The sequence below is a fragment of the Zingiber officinale genome, chromosome 10A (assembly GCF_018446385.1).
Source record: "Zingiber officinale cultivar Zhangliang chromosome 10A, Zo_v1.1, whole genome shotgun sequence".
NCBI classification, from domain to species: Eukaryota; Viridiplantae; Streptophyta; class Magnoliopsida; order Zingiberales; family Zingiberaceae; genus Zingiber; species Zingiber officinale.
Window position 1 is genome coordinate 27,065,085 of NC_056004.1, and position 21,796 is coordinate 27,086,880.

The window sequence follows — 21,796 nt, forward strand, 5'->3', positions numbered from 1 at the left end:
ATGTAAATATAGCAAATGATTTAGGGCTATTTTCAAATTTAGTTCAAACAAAATATTAAGATTTAGGTTATGCTAAATTTAAGAATAAGTTTAAACTTTGCTATATTTTATAATTAACTCTTAGGTATTTTGAGCTTAATTAGTATTCAGTTCTCTTTGTTATTCTCTTTATCTTGCTTTAATTTATCAAGATATGATGATGTCTTGTGGTTGTCGCTGTAGGTTTCTTCTGTGTTATTAATCCTGGTGTTCCCTTTAAGTTTTTTTTTTGTTATATGTTCTGTTACATTCTGAAATGAAACAAAACTCTCAAATGGTTGTGCATAGAGTTTAATTTTGCACCACTTTTTAAATTTTTCCATAGGAAAATAAAATCAGAAAAAAATGAAAGAAGATAAAGAAACAACCTTTTCATAAATGAAAATAGTGAATAAAAGCCATGCACTTTATTATGAATATGCAAACTAATTTTCACAACATTTTGTTTACATTCGTATAAAAGAATATGCTATTTTGAACTTCTTCACAACTACTAATCCTGATGTTTCTGTATGAATTTGAAATTTACACCCATCTTTAACTCGTCGAGCCTGATTAATTCCTAGCAACTTCAGCAGATCAGATTCATAACAAATGAACTATCAGTACAATTTACATGAAGAAGCAATCAATAATCCACACGCCTTTTTGCAGGCTGCTCCAGTCCAAGCGACGAGTTTCACTCACACATCGAAGCCTGAATGGTTTGGAATTATATATCCATCAACTTCACAAACTGCTGGAGGAACTACCTCAAACGGGTTCATACACAACTCAGATCCACAAGCTGTGGCAAATGAATTCTGACAGCGTCCATGAATGAGACCGTGGCACTTGCCGCAGAGGCCAATGTCTTGGCCTGCCTCGATCTCATTTGTCGGCAAGCTTACAAAAGACACAATCCCAGCCCTACAGAGAGGGCATGGGACTGAACCAGGTGGTGCTGACATCTCAGAGTTAATGCTGCTCGTTGAGCAAAGACACAGTGCACATTTTGTGCAGAGTTCATGACCACAGCCTGTCAATCAAGAGAAGAAACTCATCGCACATGGAAGTGACCTACTGTTCTCTTTGATAGAGATTTTTCTTTTTATGTGTGATTGTTTACCTGCAGCAGCTACAGTGCAGGTTCTCTCCAAACAAACAGCACATAGATCACTCTCGTCACAAGAGGAAGTTGAAGAATTCAAACCATTCACTCTGCATGAATGTAAATGTAAATGTATATCATGCCTCTCCATATTCTTCCAGATAAAAAATTATGGTCCAGTGCTTTTAAGAGCATAAGAGGGTTTTCTTTTAAAAGATCTTATTTGTTTGTTTTTACCTACAAGTGGAAGGAAATCTATGAGATTTGGAGAAAATCTTCTACTTCTGAAGTTCAAGATAATTGTTAGATTTGCAGCGGGCTAGTGAATAATTAATTACCTTGCTATTTGCAGGATGCTCATGAGAGGCAAAGGCAAGTAGTTTGATGGAGGAAAAGCAGGAACAAGTTGGCTAGAATGGGGTGTTAACAAGGGTATAAGCCGATGAGATCCCCGACTCCTTGCAACATCAACTGGAAGCCACCTGAAAAAATTTATATATACAATGCTGAAAAAAACTATAAAAAAGAAAGAGAAAAAACATCATGAGGTGTTTATTTTAGTTTAGAGAGCATCCTAGAGAGACTTACCCATTGGAATTGATTGTCGATCTGTCTGCTCCTCGAGAAAGAAGGATCTATACATGAGCAAAATACTTCCAACTTTAGCCACAATTATAGTTAATGATCTAAGTAAACAGTTTGAGTTAGTTTGCCTGGCAGCACTTGAGGTTTCCACCACATGCGGCATAATGCAAAGGTGTGCTTCCTGTCAAACAAATTGCAGGCTGATTGCTTTAAAAAAATTCCAAGAAGTCCAACTTTTAACAATGTAAAATGAATCCGAAAACCTATTGTTATTGTCGACGATGCACAAGATAGCGTCATGGCTGAGATATTAGCATTTAGATCAAGTAGCAGATGAACGCAATTCGAATGCCCATTTAGAGCAGCAAGGTGGAGGGCGGTTATACCACCCTTTGCTGCCTTGTTAATGAACCTTGTGAGTGCTCTATGAGAAACAAAGAGGACATGTTGATTAACACAAACCAAACTTAAAGCTGAATATTCAGATTAGGCCAAAAAATGATTCTAAATGATCTAATTGCAACCTCAAATTCATGAGATACACTGAAAGTGATTAACTTTTAGCAAAAAAAGAGGCTTGAATTCTACTTGTTTATGTTGGTCAGGAATTTAATCAAACACTTACAGTGGATCATAATGTTTTGCTGACAGAGACTTGTGCTGATCTCCCACTTGTTCAACCTCTGAGGAATTGGTTATTGCAGAAAGAGGAAAACCAGGATAAACATCTGCAGCCAGTAATCTAATGCATCGAGCGTGTCCACCAGCAGCTGCAAAGTGAAGTGCCGTTCTACCACTTAAGAACTCCACTTTTGATACCTTTTTCGGACCCCCCAAAAAAAAATCATGACTCTAAAAAATCAGCAATTGAGGATGGAAGAGAACATGAATCAATGCTTACTAACACATACATTGCATCTGTACAGTAGTAGAGTCTGCACTACCTCCCATCGACCACTGCAGCATGCTTCCATCAATGGAGTCTATTTATTTTTTTTGAGAAAAGAAATAAGAAAACAGTAATCAGTGAGTCTTGTTAAAGTGGGCTAACAGTTGGTAACACAGTGGTTAACGATGCTCACTTGGCCACAAATGTTCCTCAAGTTCAAGTCTGCTCCCTTCTCCAGCAACATCATCACAATCTGGAATACAGAATAAAGTAACTCTCTCTGCATATATATCAAATTACTCGAAGGCACAAATCGTCTGTTGTTAATTATGCATAAGATTTCAGTATTCGTAAGGATTTTAGTGCAATCCTATATTGATATTGATCTATCTCATGCTAATCATCCCATGGTAGAATTAAGGAGCCATCTTTCTCCAGATTTTGAAAGAGAAGAAAAAATATTGGGAAACAAAAAGGAACTTGTTTGCAGAACACCAGATTTTGGAACTTAAATAACTATTTCCACAAAAGAAGAAAGATTTAGTCTGTTCCCCAGCCGAAATCCAACAACTCCTAAAATTGTAAAAGATTTTACTAAGCCACTACTCAGAAAAGGATCAAATTTTATATTACAAGTCATCCTTTTGCCTACCTAATCATCATAATTGGATCTATTTCTTCGCATATTTTGCTCTGTCGTTCTGTTCGCCAAAATTTTCACTCCTAAAATTTTTTATGAATTGTTTTTACCAGGAAATATAAATCAAAAGAGACCAATTAATATAAAGGAAGACATCACCTCAGCATGGCCTCTGGCGGCGGCGGCATGCAACGGCGAGCTGAGACCTGCGAACGTCGAATATCTAGCGAGGCCAGGATTCATCTCCACCAGCTTCTGCGCCTCAATTACGTCGCCGTCCCTCGCCGCCGTCACCAACCGTTCCCCGGCTGCTGAGCACCCCAGCAAGTTCCCCATCACCCACCCTTTAGTTTACTCTCCTAGAATAAATTAACAAGATAAACAGGTGGAGAACGAGACAGAAAAGGAAGATTCTCCGGGGCGTTATTATTAGAATGTAGAATATTGCATCTCGGGCGATCCACCAACACTTGCGGAATTAAGCAAACGCCAGGTGAATCGAGAGGAGCCAATGAGAAAGGAAGGAGAGAGGGGTACGCAAAGATTAATATAACATGGATGTTGTCCCTACGCAAGAAAATCTGGTTTAGTTTCACGACTCCAATCATTGATCCGTGAAACTGTTCCTGGTATACGCGTGCACTTTGGGATTGGAAGAAGCAGTTGTTTCAGTTGATCTGACACAGACAAAATGGCTGATATCTAAGTGATGCTTGCTTGATTGACTACATGAACGAATGCGATGTGTCGGCCAACCAGATGTTTTGACTAGTTGCCTCTGTTGGATTTCTTGTACGATTCCTTTTGTGTGGGCGTAAATGGGCCTGTCTAACCTACAATTTGGATTGAATTGGAAATTTTCCAATCCGCTCCGGTCGAAGACGGGTTTGCCTACCCATCGCTCTCCTCTTTTGACAACACTAGAATTTCATCTTGCTTTCATCTTCATTTTCTGCTTTTTCTTTTTCTTTTTCTTTTACCTTTACGAAAGGTATTATCTTTATGTTTAATTGCTCTCGAGGATAATTAACTGTTTCACGGCATTCTTTCCCATTTTTTTTTTTGTGTTTTATTTATATAAACAATAAATAAAATGAATCAATATATATCAAACTATATATTATTATTATCTATCTGGTTATCCACAAATAAAATTTTCTTATTGAACTTTTAAAACGTTTCATTTTAAATTAGTTTATTTTTTAATGAAATAAAAATAAAATAAAATAAAATAGATTAAGGGCTGATGTAAACATATATTATATTCATTATCCAATTTATTCCCAACAAGCTCTTGTGATACGCTGGTTCATGTGAGCCTTCCCATGGCATTGGCAAGAGATTAGAGCTTCAATACACGACGTTTGGGATTCTCTGCCGCAAATGTATCCTTTGTAGTTGGCCACTGTATTTCTTCACGGCGTCGACAGCTTTCAGCTATGCCCTTTGAATTATACTTTTTAATTCACTCTTGATAGAGCAAACAAAAGTACTCTTCATTAAAAATGAAAAAGAAAAGAATAGAAAAAATGAAGAATAAAAATAAGTGAGAATGGTTTATTTTAAAAAATAATAATTAAAAGAATGTCCCACATTTAGTTTAACAAATCATCCTTTGTACGTCCCTTTTATAAAAACATCAATTGGATGTTATATCATATATTTTATCCTCAAAATATCTTTACTCTTAGTAATATTGACAATTATTAACTAGTCGCTATAAAAAAAAATAAAGTTCTTTTGATAAGTTAAGATAATTTTAATAAAATTTAAATAATTTTGATAAATTGCTAAAAATATATTTTAATATAATAGTATTCAATATATAATAATTTTAATTAGAATGAAATATTAGCACCTATAATAGCTGATATACTTTATAGTAATTAGTCCTAGTTATTATAATAGTGCTGAATTTTTTTTTTAAATAAAAATATATAATGAAATGTGTATTAATGATTTTTATTGAAGGTTACTCATTTTTATGAATGAATGATGGTTTGTTGGCAATTTTTTATGCGTTCGAACCAGCAGGGATCTCCTGGTCCGCAAATTGCGGACCAAGGGATGGTCCACTGATCTGGACCTTTGATTTGAATGGACCCCATCTTTAAATAAGTAGGGTTCATTCAAATCAAAGGTCCATGTGTAGTGGACCATCCCCTGGTCCGCAAATTACGGACCAGGAGATCTGCTCTCCGTTCGAACAAGATACTTTAGGTTCCAATCTTTGATCAAATTGACAAAAAAAAAAATATGCTTATGTGGCTTCCTGTATGTGTGCTAATTCAGTTTGGATCCTCTGGACCAGTTTTCCCTGGACCATCCCTGGACCACAAAACTACATTTAAAAGACTATCACGTGCATTGCGCGTGCACGTGGAAACACAACTCACGCAGCAACGCGCCCAAACACGAAGCCCTAACCTCTCGTCATCTTCCACCTCCGCGATCCGCCGGCGCCATCTTCCACCTCGCCCAATCACTAACTTCTCGCCATCTTCCACCTCCGCTGTCCGTCGGCACCATCTTCCACCTCGCCCAAGGCCTAACCTCTTGCCATCGTCCACCTCCGCTATCCGCCGCCGCCATCGTCCAACTCGCCCACAAATTTCATAGCCCTAACCCCTCCCCGACGGCCTCTAGCGTCCCCGACGGCCTCCAGTGTCCCCGACGGCCTCCAGCGTCCCCGACTCACGCAGAGACCCACCGCGATCCGGCGACGACGACCAGCCCTACCCACGACCGACGACAGCCCAAGCTTTGTCGCCGTTTCTGCGTGAGGTCAACTGTTGGTGTGAACAACTTTGAGCTTTCCTTTAATTCTTCCTTATTTAATAGTTTGAATTCCAGATTTACAATTTCCCCAAACCAAAAGGCAGATCACCAATCTCAACGCAGAAACCAAAAGGCAGATTATTATAACTTGAACAAATTGAAAATTCTTGTAGAAAATAGAATATAGTTACAATTTTAGTTCATTTTAATGTTGAATTTGCTCATTTGATGTTGAATTTGTTCATTTTAATTCCCCAGCATGTAAGCACACTGTTGGTTCATCTGTCGATGTGAGCAACTTTTAGCTTTCTTTTTCATCTAATGTACTTAACTACGTGTTTCAGAGCTTATTTCAAAGTGGAACAGATTGAACTTTGAAGTTATAATAATTGCTTAGGCATAATAACATATTGGAACTTTGAAGTTATAAATAAGCTTATTTCTTTGATGTTGATGTTGAAGTTATAAGAACAGATTGAAACTTGATGATTGGAAATAATTTGAATTCAGAGTGCACCACTAGTTCAAGGCATAATATTGTTGAAGACATTAGACATAATAACTTTGAATTATGCATTGAACTAGTATTGCACTCTGAATTCAAATTCAACATCAAGTACCAATCTGTACTCAACATCGAGTTACTTATGACATCAACTTTAAATTATAACTTTGAGCTTATTTTTTAAAAAAATTTATTTAGCATACAATCTATGAACATTAAAAAATATTTGGACTTAAGTAATTCTTATTTGCTTAATAGGTTGGTATTTCATGGCATCATCAAGTTACAATTCCATCGACAATACAAAATTTGAACATATACCATGCAGGGACTGCAGACGAAGAACATTGGTATGTGTTTCTAGATCGAGCAAAAATCCCGGAAGGAGGTATTATCGATGTGGGTAGCATGGCTGGCAAAAGTGGGTGGTAGCCGATACTTTATCTGATTAAGACAACAATGAAATATGTCGTGGAAGGTTAGGAAGAATAGAGTCAAAGTTAGGAAGTGAACCCATTTCTTCTCGTGGACATAATCTAGGAAATTCAAATATACCATCAGTGGTTTGGATATTAGTTATAGTGAATCTGACACTTTTGGTTGTTTACCTTATTACTTTGTTGGTTCGGTCTTGTTAATTAGTGTTGAGTAATATTGTTGTTGTAATATGACGGATTAACTATTTGTAAGAACGAGCTGAAGGCTAATTGGTTTATTAGTTCAGGTGGTTAATTAGTGTTGACTAATATTGGTATTGTAATGTCATAGGATATTTAGTTTTTTTTGTTAAATGGATGTTGTGGAACGTGTTATATAATGGTTTGAAAATTTTGTAATGATTTATTCTATGTTGTTCTTCTTTCAGGATTTAGTTCTCATCTCTGTAATGTTCATCAAGGGTTGATTGGTTCGCTTGTGTTGCAATGGTTGCTTGCTCAATCACAGCTCGAGAGTCAACAGACTTGGAAGCATCAAGCAGGACAAACTCTCTTATAGAATCAAAACTATCGTACAGCAAGCTCTTCACCTCACCAAGTGCAACATTCAACTGACCGAAAACATTTGAGATCAACTGATGCTGCTTGCACTTGTTTCTAGAGTTGTGCCAAAATGTGTTTTTCTTCTTGGATCCATCTATGGAGAATATAGTGAACATGCACTCCAGATTGTCGATGTTGGAGGTACTAGTTGTTGATGTTGGAGGTACTAGTTGTGTTCAATGGCTTGTTTACTCTTGGGAATGATTTATCAATTTGTAGTTCACCAGAATAGTGACCAGGTAAGGCTGCAACTTTCCCAGTCGAATGAAGGTTGTTCTTTGGCTTCATTATCGGATCTAGTAGAAAGTTTTGAGGGACTTTGTCTACCTTTGCTATTCCTGGTTACTTGCTCTCCATGGGAATTGTACAGAAAATAGATCGACTCGAATAGTTCTTTAGATGAGCCAGCCTTCAAACTAGAACTCCTGCTCATCCTATTTGCTTCAGTGCTAGATGGATAAACTGTCGACTTCTTCCCTGCTGAAGCAATTGCTTTGGCTTCAAATTTTCTTAGTTTCTGGGTAGTACAAGACTCAAGTTTCTCACAAGAAGCACTAGGAATGCCCCCATTTCCTTAAACTGGTTTATCAGTTGGTGCCACACCTACTGATGGAACATTGCACGACACATCGGGTTCATGATTCACAATGGCTAGAGGAAGCGGGCATGAGTGAGGAACCTCAGAAAATCTATAAATTATCTCAAAATCCTCAACCAGATTACCTGAATGGTTTTTGCTGTTTAACTCGTTTTGCCGGCAGTCAATGGTTATTGTAGATCTAGAACAAGGCTGTTTACCATCTGCACTATGTTGAAGGATTGTTCCATGCACAAAGATAATGATCAACCATCAGAGTAGATATTAAAATAACTCACATTCAATCTGAACACCTCATGAATACTTATTCCATTTATAGAGTTAAATTTGTCATTTTCTAGAAAGTCAAAAGATGAAGTTGTCAATCTTCAGAAACTAACAAGATTTTTCAAACAAATAGTAGACACATCTCCATTGCCAAAAGAGGAAGCTTTAAATGTTAAATATATAGTTCAATCTCAGCGTTGTCTTCCATTTTCGATGTGGATCTATAGTAACAAGCATGAGGACCAGTTGGGCAAAAGCCAAATGACTCATAAAGCATTTGGAACCTGTCAAGAAAGAAAATCATATCAATAAATTAACTAGCATTTCAAGTGCACATATAAATAAACATAGACACATACGAGATCGTTGATGTCTAAGGGGAGGAGGCCGCAGGAGGTAGTCCAGCAAACTGCACAAATGGGAATTGCACCTATAACAGTAAACAACTGTAAACTATTAAACAAATAAGCTAAAAGACTAAATAGAAAAGGAACATGCATGTTCTTTGAACAACAAAGGCAAAGAAAGTTTGAATAACAATAATGCTTGGAGCCAACCTGCAAAATCTCAAGAAAAAATCAATCAGATCTGCAATGACAAGAACAATGTAACAGCTGGATGAGAGATGTCAAAACTTTCTACCAATAATGCTGGAGGAAGCTGGAATATGGATAATGCTAAAAAGGATAGTGTATGTTCTTGGGACAATAAAGAGAAAGGAAATAGTGACAATGATTGTTTGATTCAAGTTGCAAAACCTCAAAGGAAATGAAAGGGAAGTGGTGGTTTACAGAATAACTATGGGAAGAATTTTAACCAACAAAGAGATATTGATGGGACTACTCAAAGTAATTGGGGAAGAGGAAGAGGTCGAGATGGCTCAAAGGGAAGTGGTGGTTTTAATGAAGTTGATAATGAGCAAACAGATGTTGGATTCATTAAATATCAAAGCTATCAAAACAAGCTTACCAACATAACCAATAAAACCTCATCAACTTCTGATCAAAATAAATCATAGCTTTTTATTCAAAAGAGACAGTGTTTCTATAACTAAAATCCAACAATCAATAAGTAGTATCTATTATAAATTTCAATCAGAATTAAAGAAATTTGTGATAACTAAGATGTATATATACCTGAGAAAGTTGTGATGCCAATAATGGTGGAAATTGAGTCTCAGTCATATTGAAACTACCAACAGAGCTACCAATTGTTGGCACAGAGTTTATAGGCTAAAACAAAAAATTAAAATACAATCTTAGGGGGGTGTATTCAATGTTGGACTTTTAATTACTTTGAATGACTTTTATGGATTTTAAAAGTCTATATGTATTCAATCTAGACTTTTATAAACTCTATAGAAATCTAATGGTATCCAAATTGGATTTTTATAGAGTTTTAAAAAGTCATGTGGTATTCAAACACGACTTTTTAAAACTCCATGAAAATCTTTTGGTATCCAAAATTTTAATAGATTTTCATGAATTCTTTTAGAATTCCTTGGATATAAATTTTAACCAATGAGAGCTCTCCAAAATACTTGGTACAAGTTTAAATATAAAATAAAAAGTTTTCTCCTCACCCTTGAGATTTCTATAGACTTCAAATCATTTTAATTTTTTTACGAATAAGTCCTTTCTCTTTCCGCTCCTCGATTTTGATTATTTCTTTGAGCCCCGTCCAGAGCCTACCAATACAATAGTATACAGTCCAACTTGACGCATATTCAACAAAGAATCTTCACCACCTTGATCAAATTTAACACTGTTCTCGATGTTATTCCTTTGCTACCTTGATCACATCGACGGTCTACCATAGAGATTACTTTAGGGGTGTGTTACCCTCTGTTACAAAACTAACCATACATATTTTTTTTTAACTTTATTATTATTATTATTTTGAATTTTATGCTTTGCTCTATTTTTTTTGTTTTTAAAGTTTACGTTTTTTTTTATTTATGTTTTTTTTGTAGTTTATGTTTTTTTTTTTAAGTTTTGACTTTACGTTTTTTTAGTAAGTTTTTTTTAAAGTTTATGTTTTTTTCTTTACATTTTTTTTTTAAATTTACGATTTTTTTAGTTTATGTTTTTTTTTATTAGTTTACCGTTTTTTAATTTTTCTTTAATTTTTTTTAAAGTTTACAGTCTTTTTTAAAATAAAATTTTTAATATAAAAAATTTGGTTTGTGCCGAATTGCATAATTTTCTTCGCAAGGAGTGTCGTTCTGATGAATTTCTAGTTGAACCAGATAATGAAGTTTCATCATCCTTATCAGAACAAGTTCATAGTGTCGATTGCTTTGATCAATTATTTGATACTCAAGAACAACAACGAGCAAATGTCAATGCATGGAGAGATACAATAGCGGATCGAATGTGGAGTGATGTTTATCATATTGGCAATAACGAAACGAATTTTTCTTTCTCATAAATCCACAAGTTTCCATGAAAAAGTTTATAAAGGTCTGTAAAAGTCTTGCAAAAAAGTCTATAGAACTCCATAGAATTCTTTTCACAACTACGCGAGATTCCATACAAGTTAATAAAAATCAATCAACTCCACAAAAGTCTATCATTAAAAAAAAGTCAATGAAAGTCATTCAATCTCTTGATTGAATACACCCCCCTTAGATAGTTAAAACATAAATTATCTTATATTAACATAAATAAAACAAATACCAACTTGATGAATGATCCGGTCACATTGTACGCTGGCCACGCTGGAAATACTTTGATCTACACCCTGTGTTATAAAAAAATAGAATGATTTAAGTTATTCGAATTTAACAACAAATAATACCAAATAAACAAAATTTGTGAAGTTATGGAATAGAAACCATTACAATTGTTGAAACTTGGTTTGTTTTCCTCGCTGCTTTTCTTTTCCTTGAAATCTTCTCTAACCCACCTTCAACCTCTTACCTGACACCATTTTTTTCTTCATTCTAATCCCTTTCACTCCAGTAGAGTTCCCTTCACCATAATCAAATTCCCAGGATGCTTGGCTCATATTTGATTGTTGGACATTTGATTCATTACCTTGTAACTTATCATCCACTATCTTACACAAGCTCAACATAACATCTTTAACAAACATGTAAGTGTCATCCCTTTTTGTTGCCTTGGTAACCAATTAAACATTCAACCCACACAACTCTTTGTAACGCATGTTTTGAAGTACTTTTGGATCCAAACTAGCATTGTTGGCCATTGAATCATTAACTCCAAAATATCCAATTTTTGCTTTTCTTGTCCACCTTTTCAATACATAATCACTTGGGATCTTTATGATTTTTTTCACGTAAATATTTTCAGAATATGAGAATACAAAATTTCAGCAAATTCATATTTTCTACAGCTACACTCAATTTTTTCACACTTCTTATCAAGTGTAACTATATGATGATTTTTCTTTTTGTGAGGAGTAACTTTATATGTTGTAAATGTATCAACATCCTGACAAATTTCTAGATTAGAATCATGAGATAAGCACTACTCTTGTTGAAAACACTTGTATACCTCAGGAGTATAAATTTCACTAGCATGCTTTAAAATCTCAATTGGAAACATTAAATAGGGAACAATTATATTTGATTTGAAATCAGCTTTTAATTCCTCATATCGACGATCATTAAGAAGTCTTTGGAAGTTACTGAAGAAGTCTAAAAACTTGTGTTTATAAGTGACATACTTTTTCACAATACTATTCATGCTCTCACTTCTTTGGGTTGTAGTCATATCCTCACAAAACATTTGTCGTCCATATACTAAAGCCCATTTTTCCTTGATGTTGTACATGCGCCTCAACCAATCATTGTCTTCAAGTGCATACTTGGCTAATATCATGTTCCATGCTGAAATAAAATCTTCCTCTTTATCAAAATCATATATACATGAGGCAAAATCTTTAGCAAAGTCTCTAAACATAGAAAAAAGTCCGTTCAAATGTATGACATCATTTTGATAAATATGCCAAATGCACAAACGATGATGTGTTTCAGGCCATCTGGAAGTTAACGCCTTTGCCATTGCTGCTGCATCTTGATCTGTAAAAATAGTAGTTGGCTTTTTCTCACCCATAGATCTAGTAAATGTATCAAATAACTACTCAAAAGTCAAATTGGTTTCATCATATAATAAAGCGGCACCAAAAAAGTATGAATTGTTTATGATGATTAACACCTACAAACAATGCAATTGGCCGACCTTCATTGTTCTTTCTGTAGGTTGTCAAAACAAACATCTCCAAAATTAGCATAATCAGCTCTCATCTTAGCATCAGACCAAAAAATATTAGTAATCAAATCATCTTCATCAACTTGGATAGCATAAAAAAAATTAAGATCATTGAACTGCATTTTCTGTAGATATTCCAATACACCCCCTGTATCCCCAACTCTCATATTTATTGTTCTTTTGGATCACAAGTAGTTTTTATAATCCTCAGGAATAAATCTTAAATTCTCCCTCCCACCTACTTGCCTCACCATAAGATCATAAGATGCTTTTGGGGGGATTCCCACATCACCTGCCATCTCAATCTGTATCGCTGCAGAAGAAGATATATTCCTATGACTTCTATAGAGGTGCGTTTTGTTTGGACTTGAGAGATAATGATTATGCTCTTTAACAAACTGCACCATAGTAAACTTGTTTTTTTCCGATTACAAATCTTCATTTTAGCCTCACAACTAAACTTTGTTTCATCACGACTTGCTTTGACATAAAGATCTCGTTTGTCTTTTTCTCTTTTACCTTGGGCACAACAATAAAAAATCCTATCAAGTAATTTATCCGATTCATCCTTGTGGATTCTATCTCTCCTTACACCAAATCAAACCTTTTTAGCATATGCCAAATAAAATTGATATGCATCTTCTTCTATCTCAAATTCCAATCCCATTTGTGGTATATCCAAATCTGTTTCAATGTTCAAGCCTACATAATCAAACAAACAAAGCAAGATGGCTAAAAAGGAAAATTTGATATACTGAATCTCAATACATTCCCAATATGATTCTTATTACTTTCGTCAATGACATCAAAGTCACCATCTAGAATATCTTCATTTCCTTCAAAATTCAAATGACGACAACTTGTAGATTCACCCTCCATAATAATTACTTTGATCCTATAATAAAATTATATTTAGGGTAAAAAAAAAATAGTCATAAAAGAAGCATCTAAAAACAACATCAAAGAAATAATTAAGCTTATTTAACATCAAAGAAGCATCTAATTCAACATCAAGTTCCAATTTATTCTTATAACTTCAACATCAACATCAAAGAAATAAGCTTATTTATAACTTCAAAGTTCCAATATGTTATTATGCCTAAGCAATTATTATAACTTCAAAGTCCAATCTGTTCCACTCTGAAATAAGCTCTGAAACACGTAGTTAAGTACATTAGATGAAAAAGAAAGCTAAAAGTGCTCACATCGACAGATGAACCAACAGTGTGCTTGCATGCTGGGCAATTAAAATGAACAAATTCAACATTAAAATGAACTAAAATTGTAACTATGTTCTATTTTCTGCAAGAATTTCTAATTTGTTCAAATTATAATAATCTGCCTTTTGGTTTCTGCGTTAAGATTGGTGATTTGCCTTTTGGTTGGGGAAATTGTAAATCTGGAACTCAAACTATTAAATAGGGAGGAATTAAAGGAAAGCTCAAAGTTGTTCACACCAACAGTTGAACTCACGCAGAAACGACGACAGAGCTTAGGCCGTCGCCGGTCGCGGGCAGGGCTGGTCGTCGTCGCCGTCGGATCGCGGTGGGTCTCTGCGTGAGTCGGGACGCTAGAGGCCGTCGAGGAGGGGGTTAGGGCTCTGAAATTTGTGGGCGAGTTGGACGATGGCGTCGACGGACAGCGGAGGTGGAAGATGGAGAGAGGTTAGGGCTTGGGCGAGGTGGAAGATGGCGCTGGCGTACAGTGGAGGTGGAAGATGGCAAGAGGTTAGTGATTGGGCGAGGTGGAAGATGGCACCGACGGATCACGGAGGTGGAAGATGGCGAGAGGTTAGGGCTTCGCGTTTGGGTGCGTTTTTGCGTGAGTTGTGTTTCCACGTGCACGCGCAATCCACGTGATAGCCTTTTAAATGGAGTTTTGTGGTCCAGGGATGGTCCAGGGGAAACTGGTCCAGAGAATCCGAATTGGTGCCCAGTTTGGATCCTCTGGACCAGTTTTCCCTGGACCATCCCTGGACCACAAAACTCCATTTAAAAGACTATCACGTGCATTGCGCGTGCACGTGGAAACACAACTCACGCAGCAACGCGCCCAAACACGAAGCCCTAACCTCTCGCCATCTTCCACCTCCGCGATCCGCCGGCGCCATCTTCCACCTCGCCCAATCACTAACTTCTCGCCATCTTCCACCTCCGCTGTCCGTCGGCACCATCTTCCACCTCGCCCAAGGCCTAACCTCTTGCCATCGTCCACCTCCGCTATCCGCCGCCGCCATCGTCCAACTCGCCCACAAATTTCATAGCCCTAACCCCTCCCCGACGGCCTCTAGCGTCCCCGACGGCCTCCAGTGTCCCCGACGGCCTCCAGCGTCCCCGACTCACGCAGAGACCCACCGCGATCCGGCGACGACGACCAGCCCTACCCACGACCGACGACAGCCCAAGCTTTGTCGTCGTTTCTGCGTGAGGTCAACTGTTGGTGTGAACAACTTTGAGCTTTCCTTTAATTCTTCCTTATTTAATAGTTTGAATTCCAGATTTACAATTTCCCCAAACCAAAAGGCAGATCACCAATCTCAACGCAGAAACCAAAAGGCAGATTATTATAACTTGAACAAATTGAAAATTCTTGTAGAAAATAGAATATAGTTACAATTTTAGTTCATTTTAATGTTGAATTTGCTCATTTGATGTTGAATTTGTTCATTTTAATTCCCCAGCATGTAAGCACACTGTTGGTTCATCTGTCGATGTGAGCAACTTTTAGCTTTCTTTTTCATCTAATGTACTTAACTACGTGTTTCAGAGCTTATTTCAAAGTGGAACAGATTGAACTTTGAAGTTATAATAATTGCTTAGGCATAATAACATATTGGAACTTTGAAGTTATAAATAAGCTTATTTCTTTGATGTTGATGTTGAAGTTATAAGAACAGATTGAAACTTGATGATTGGAAATAATTTGAATTCAGAGTGCACCACTAGTTCAAGGCATAATATTGTTGAAGACATTAGACATAATAACTTTGAATTATGCATTGAACTAGTATTGCACTCTGAATTCAAATTCAACATCAAGTACCAATCTGTACTCAACATCGAGTTACTTATGACATCAACTTTAAATTATAACTTTGAGCTTATTTTTTAAAAAAATTTATTTAGCATACAATCTATGAACATTAAAAAATATTTGGACTTAAGTAATTCTTATTTGCTTAATAGGTTGGTATTTCATGGCATCATCAAGTTACAATTCCATCGACAATACAAAATTTGAACATATACCATGCAGGGACTGCAGACGAAGAACATTGGTATGTGTTTCTAGATCGAGCAAAAATCCCGGAAGGAGGTATTATCGATGTGGGTAGCATGGCTGGCAAAAGTGGGTGGTAGCCGATACTTTATCTGATTAAGACAACAATGAAATATGTCGTGGAAGGTTAGGAAGAATAGAGTCAAAGTTAGGAAGTGAACCCATTTCTTCTCGTGGACATAATCTAGGAAATTCAAATATACCATCAGTGGTTTGGATATTAGTTATAGTGAATCTGACACTTTTGGTTGTTTACCTTATTACTTTGTTGGTTCGGTCTTGTTAATTAGTGTTGAGTAATATTGTTGTTGTAATATGACGGATTAACTGTTTGTAAGAACGAGCTGAAGGCTAATTGGTTTATTAGTTCAGGTGGTTAATTAGTGTTGACTAATGTTGGTATTGTAATGTCATAGGATATTTAGTTTTTTTTGTTAAATGGATGTTGTGGAACATGTTATATAATGGTTTGAAAATTTTGTAATGATTTATTCTATGTTGTTCTTCTTTCAGGATTTAGTTCTCATCTCTGTAATGTTCATCAAGGGTTGATTGGTTCGCTTGTGTTGCAATGGTTGCTTTCTCAATCACAGCTCGAGAGTCAACAGACTTGGAAGCATCAAGCAGGACAAACTCTCTTATAGAATCAAAACTATCGTACAGCAAGCTCTTCACCTCACCAAGTGCAACATTCAACTGACCGAAAACATTTGAGATCAACTGATGCTGCTTGCACTTGTTTCTAGAGTTGTGCCAAAATGTGTTTTTCTTCTTGGATCCATCTATGGAGAATATAGTGAACATGCACTCCAGATTGTCGATGTTGGAGGTACTAGTTGTTGATGTTGGAGGTACTAGTTGTGTTCAATGGCTTGTTTACTCTTGGGAGTGATTTATCAATTTGTAGTTCACCAGAATAGTGACCAGGTAAGGCTGCAACTTTCCCAGTCGAATGAAGGTTGTTCTTTGGCTTCATTATCGGATCTAGTAGAAAGTTTTGAGGGACTTTGTCTACCTTTGCTATTCCTGGTTACTTGCTCTCCATGGGAATTGTACAGAAAATAGATCGACTCGAATAGTTCTTTAGATGAGTCAGCCTTCAAACTAGAACTCCTGCTCATCCTATTTGCTTCAGTGCTAGATGGATAAACTGTTGACTTCTTCCCTGCTGAAGCAATTGCTTTGGCTTCAAATTGTCTTAGTTTCTGGGTAGTACAAGACTCAAGTTTCTCACAAGAAGCACTAGGAATGCCCCCATTTCCTTAAACTGGTTTATCAGTTGGTGCCACACCTACTGATGGAACATTACACGACACATCGGGTTCATCATTCACAATGGCTAGAGGAAGCGGGCATGAGTGATGAACCTCAGAAAATCTATAAATGATCTCAAAAATCCTCAACCAGATTACCTGAATGGTTTTTGCTGTTTAACTCGTTTTGCCGGCAGTCAATGGTTATTGTAGATCTAGAATAAGGCTGTTTACCATCTGCACTATGTTGAAGGATTGTTCCATGCACAAAGATAATGATCAACCATCAGAGTAGACATTAAAATAACTCACATTCAATCTGAACACCTCATGAATACTTATTCCATTTATAGAGTTAAATTTGTCATTTTCTAGAAAGTCAAAAGATGAAGTTGTCAATCTTCAGAAACTAACAAGATTTTTCAAACAAATAGTAGACACATCTCCATTGCCAAAAGAGGAAGCTTTAAATGTTAAATATATAGTTCAATCTCAGCGTTGTCTTCCATTTTCGATGTGGATCTATAGTAACAAGCATGAGGACCAGTTGGGCAAAAGCCAAATGACTCATAAAGCATTTGGAACCTGTCAAGAAAGAAAATCATATCAATAAATTAACTAGCATTTCAAGTGCACATATAAATAAACATAGACACATACGTGATCGTTGATGTCTAAGGGGAGGAGGCCGCAGGAGGTAGTCCAGTAAACTGCACAAATGGGAATTACACCTATAATAGTTAACAACTGTAAACTATTAAACAAATAAGCTAAAAGACTAAATAGAAAAGGAAAATACATGTTCTTTGAACAACAAAGGCAAAGAAAGTTTGAATAACAATAATGCTTGGAGCCAACCTGCAAAATCTCAAGAAAAAATCAATCAGATCTGCAATGACAAGAACAATGTAACAGCTGGATGGGAGATGTCAAAACTTTCTACCAATAATGTTGGAGGAAGCTGGAATATGGATAATGCTAAAAAGGATAGTGTATGTTCCTGGGACAGTAAAGAGAAAGGAAATAGTGACAATGATTGTTTGATTCAAGCTACAAAACCTCAAAGGAAATGAAAGGGAAGTGGTGGTTTACAGAATAACTATGGGAAGAATTTTAACCAACAAAGAGATATTGATGGGACTACTCAAAGTAATTGGGGAAGAGGAAGAGGTCGAGATGGCTCAAAGGGAAGTGGTGGTTTTAATGAAGTTGATAATGAGCAAACAGATGTTGGATTCATTAAATATCAAAGCTATCAAAACAAGCTTACCAACATAACCAATAAAACCTCATCAACTTCTGATCAAAACAAATCATAGCTTTTTATTCAAAAGAGACAGTGTTTCTATAACTAAAATCCAACAATCAATAAGTAGTATCTATTATAAATTTCAATCAAAATTAAAGAAATTTGTGATAACTAAGATGTATATATACCTGAGAAAGTTGTGATGCCAATAATGATGGAAATTGAGTCTCAGTCATATTGAAACTACCAACAGAGCTACCAATTGTTGGCACAGAATTTATAGGCTAAAAAAAAAATTAAAATACAATATTAGATAGTTAAAACATAAATTATCTTAGATTAACATAAATAAAACAAATACCAACTTGATGAATGATCCGGTCACATTGTATGCTGGCCACGCTGGAAATACTTTGATCTACACCTTGTGTTATAAAAAAATAGAATGATTTAAGTTATTCAAATTTAACAACAAATAATACCAAATAAATAAAATTTGTGAAGTTATGGAATAGAAACCATTACAATTGTTGAAACTTGGTTTGTTTTCCTCGCTGCTTTTTTTTTCTTGAAATCTTCTCTAACCCACCTTCAACCTCTTACCTGACACCGTTTTTCTCTTCATTTTAATCATTTTCACTCCAGTAGAGTTCCCTTCACCATAATCAAATTCCCAGGATGCTTGGCTCACATTTGATTGTTGGACATTTGATTCATTACCTTGTAACTTATCATCCACTATCTTACACAAGTTCAACATAACATCTTTAACAAACATGTAAGTGTCATTCCTTTCTGTTGCCTTGGTAACCAATTGAACATTCAACCCACACAACTCTTTGTAACGCATGTTTTGAAGTACTTTTGGATCCAAACTAGCATTGTTGGCCATTGAATCATTAACTTCAAAATATCCAAATTTTGCTTTTCTTGTCCACCTTTTCAATACATAATCACTTGGGATCTTTATGATTTTTTTCACGTAAATATTTTCAGAATATGAGAACATAAAATTTCAGTAAATTCATATTTTCTATAGCTATACTCAATTTTTTCACACTTCTTATCAAGTGTAACTATATGATGATTTTTCTTTTTGTGAGGAGTAACTTTATATGTTGTAAATGTATCAACATCCTGACAAATTTCTAAATTAGAATCATGAGATAAGCACTACTCTTGTTGAAAACACTTGTATACCTCAGGAGTATAAATTTCACTAGCATGCTTTAAAATCTCAATTGGAAACATTAAATAAGGAACAGTTATATTTGATTTGAAATCAGCTTTTAATTCCTCATATCGATGATCATCAAGAGGTCTTTGGAAGTGACTGAAGAAGTCTAAAAATTTGTGTTTATAAGTGACATACTTTTTCACAATACTATTCATGCTCTCACTTCTTTGGGTTGTAGTCATATCCTCACAAAACATTTGTCGTCCATATACTAAAGCCCATTTTTCCTTGATGTTGTACATACGCCTCAACCAATCATTGTCTTCAAGTGTATACTTGGCTAACATTATGTTTCATGCTGAAATAAAATCTTCCTCTTTATCAAAATCATATATACATGAGGCAAAAACTTTAGCAAAGTCTCTAAACATAGAAAAAACTCCATTCAAATGTATGACAGCATTTTGATAAATATGCCAAATGCACAAACGATGATGTGTTTAAGGCCATCTTGAAGCTAACGCCTTTGCCATTGCTGCATCTTGATCTGTAAAAATAGTAGTTGACTTTTTCTCACCCATAGCTCTAGTAAATGTATCAAATAACCACTCAAAAGTCAAATTGGTTTCATCATATAATAAAGCGGCACCAAAAAGTATGGATTGTTTATGATGATTAACATCTACAAATAATGCAATTGGCCGACCTTCATTGTTCTTTCTGTAGGTTGTCAAAACAAACAACATCTCCAAAATTAACATAATCAGCTCTCATCTTAGCATCATACCAAAAAATATTAGTAATCAAATCATCTTCATCAACTTGGATAGCATAAAAAAAATTAGGATCATTGAACTGCATTTTCTGTAGATATTCCAATACACCCCCTGTATCCCCAACTCTCATATTTATTGTTCTTTTAGATCGCAAGTAGTTTTTATAATCCTCAGGAATAAATCTTAAATTTTCCCTCCCACCTACTTGCCTCACCATAAGATCATAAGATGCTTTTGGGGGGATTCCCACATCACTTGTCATCTCAATCTGTATCGCTGCAGAAGAAGATATATTCCTATGACTTCTATAGATGTGCGCTTTGTTTGGACTTGAGAGATAATGATTATGCTCTTTAACAAACTGCACCATAGTAAACTTGCTTTTTTCCGATTACAAATCTTCATTTTAGCCTCACAACCAAACTTTGTTTCATCACGACTTGCTTTGACATAAAGATCTCGTTTGTCTTTTTCACTTTTACCTTGGGCACAACAATAAAAAATCCTATTAAGTAATTTACCCGATTCATCCTTGTGGATTCTACCTCTCCTTACACCAAATCCAACCTTTTTAGCATATGCCAAATAAAATTGATATGCATCTTCTTCTATCTCAAATTCCAATCTCATTTGTGGTATATCCAAATCCGTTTCAATGTTCAAGCCTACACAATCAAACAAACAAAGCAAGATGGCTAAAAAGGAAAATTTGATATACTGAATCTCAATACATTCCCAATATGATTCTTATTACCTTCGTCAATGACATCAAAGTCACCTTCCAGAATATCTTTATTTCCTTCAAAATTCAAATGACGACAACTTGTAGATTCACCCTCCATAATAATTACTTTGATCCTATAATAAAATTATATTTAGGGTAAAAAAACAGTCATAAAAGAAGCATCTAAAAACAACATCAAAGAAATAAGCTTATTTAACATCAAAGAAACATCTAATTCAACATCAAGTTCCAATTTATTCTTATAACTTCAACATCAACATCAACATCAACATCAAAGAAATAAGCTTATTTATAACTTCAAAGTTCCAATATGTTATTATGCCTAAGCAATTATTATAACTTCAAAGTCCAATCTGTTCCACTCTGAAATAAGCTCTGAAACACGTAGTTAAGTACATTAGATGAAAAAGAAAGCTAAAAGTGCTCACATCGACAGATGAACCAATAGTGTGCTTGCATGCTAGGGAATTAAAATGAACAAATTCAACATTAAATGAACAAATTCAACATTAAAATGAACTAAAAATTGTAACTATGTTCTATTTTCTGCAAGAATTTCCAATTTGTTCAAGTTATAATAATCTGTCTTTTGGTTTCTACGTTAAGATTGGTGATTTGCCTTTTGGTTTGGGGAAATTGTAAATCTGGAAC

General features: G+C 35.5%; 1 protein-coding gene across 1 annotated transcript; it reads right to left on the minus strand.

The window, feature by feature from the left end:
* Window positions 1–424: 424 nt before the first annotated feature.
* LOC122026438 (E3 ubiquitin-protein ligase XBAT33-like) lies at window positions 425–3,744 on the minus strand. Its single transcript, XM_042585181.1, has 10 exons — window positions 3,403–3,744; window positions 2,797–2,856; window positions 2,626–2,697; window positions 2,340–2,533; window positions 1,978–2,138; window positions 1,843–1,895; window positions 1,718–1,764; window positions 1,468–1,611; window positions 1,148–1,239; window positions 425–1,057 (listed from the first exon to the last, which is right to left on the minus strand). The coding sequence occupies exons 1-10, from the start codon at window positions 3,577–3,579 to the stop codon at window positions 723–725; spliced, it is 1,335 nt and encodes a 444-aa protein (XP_042441115.1). The 5' UTR covers window positions 3,580–3,744; the 3' UTR covers window positions 425–722.
* Between the last annotated feature and the right edge of the window lie 18,052 nt (window positions 3,745–21,796).

What these genes read in the sequence shown, in the direction of transcription:
- LOC122026438 (XM_042585181.1), bottom strand. Translation starts at nt 3,579, where the DNA reads ATGGGGAACTTGCTGGGGTGCTCAGCAGCCGGGGAACGGTTGGTGACG. An exon ending in TCGACAATCAATTCCAATGG is followed by an intron (nt 1,612 to 1,717) that starts GTAAGTCTCTCT and finishes AAATTTTTTCAG; the next exon opens with GTGGCTTCCAGTTGATGTTG. An exon ending in CTGCACTGTAGCTGCTGCAG is followed by an intron (nt 1,058 to 1,147) that starts GTAAACAATCAC and finishes CTTGATTGACAG; the next exon opens with GCTGTGGTCATGAACTCTGC.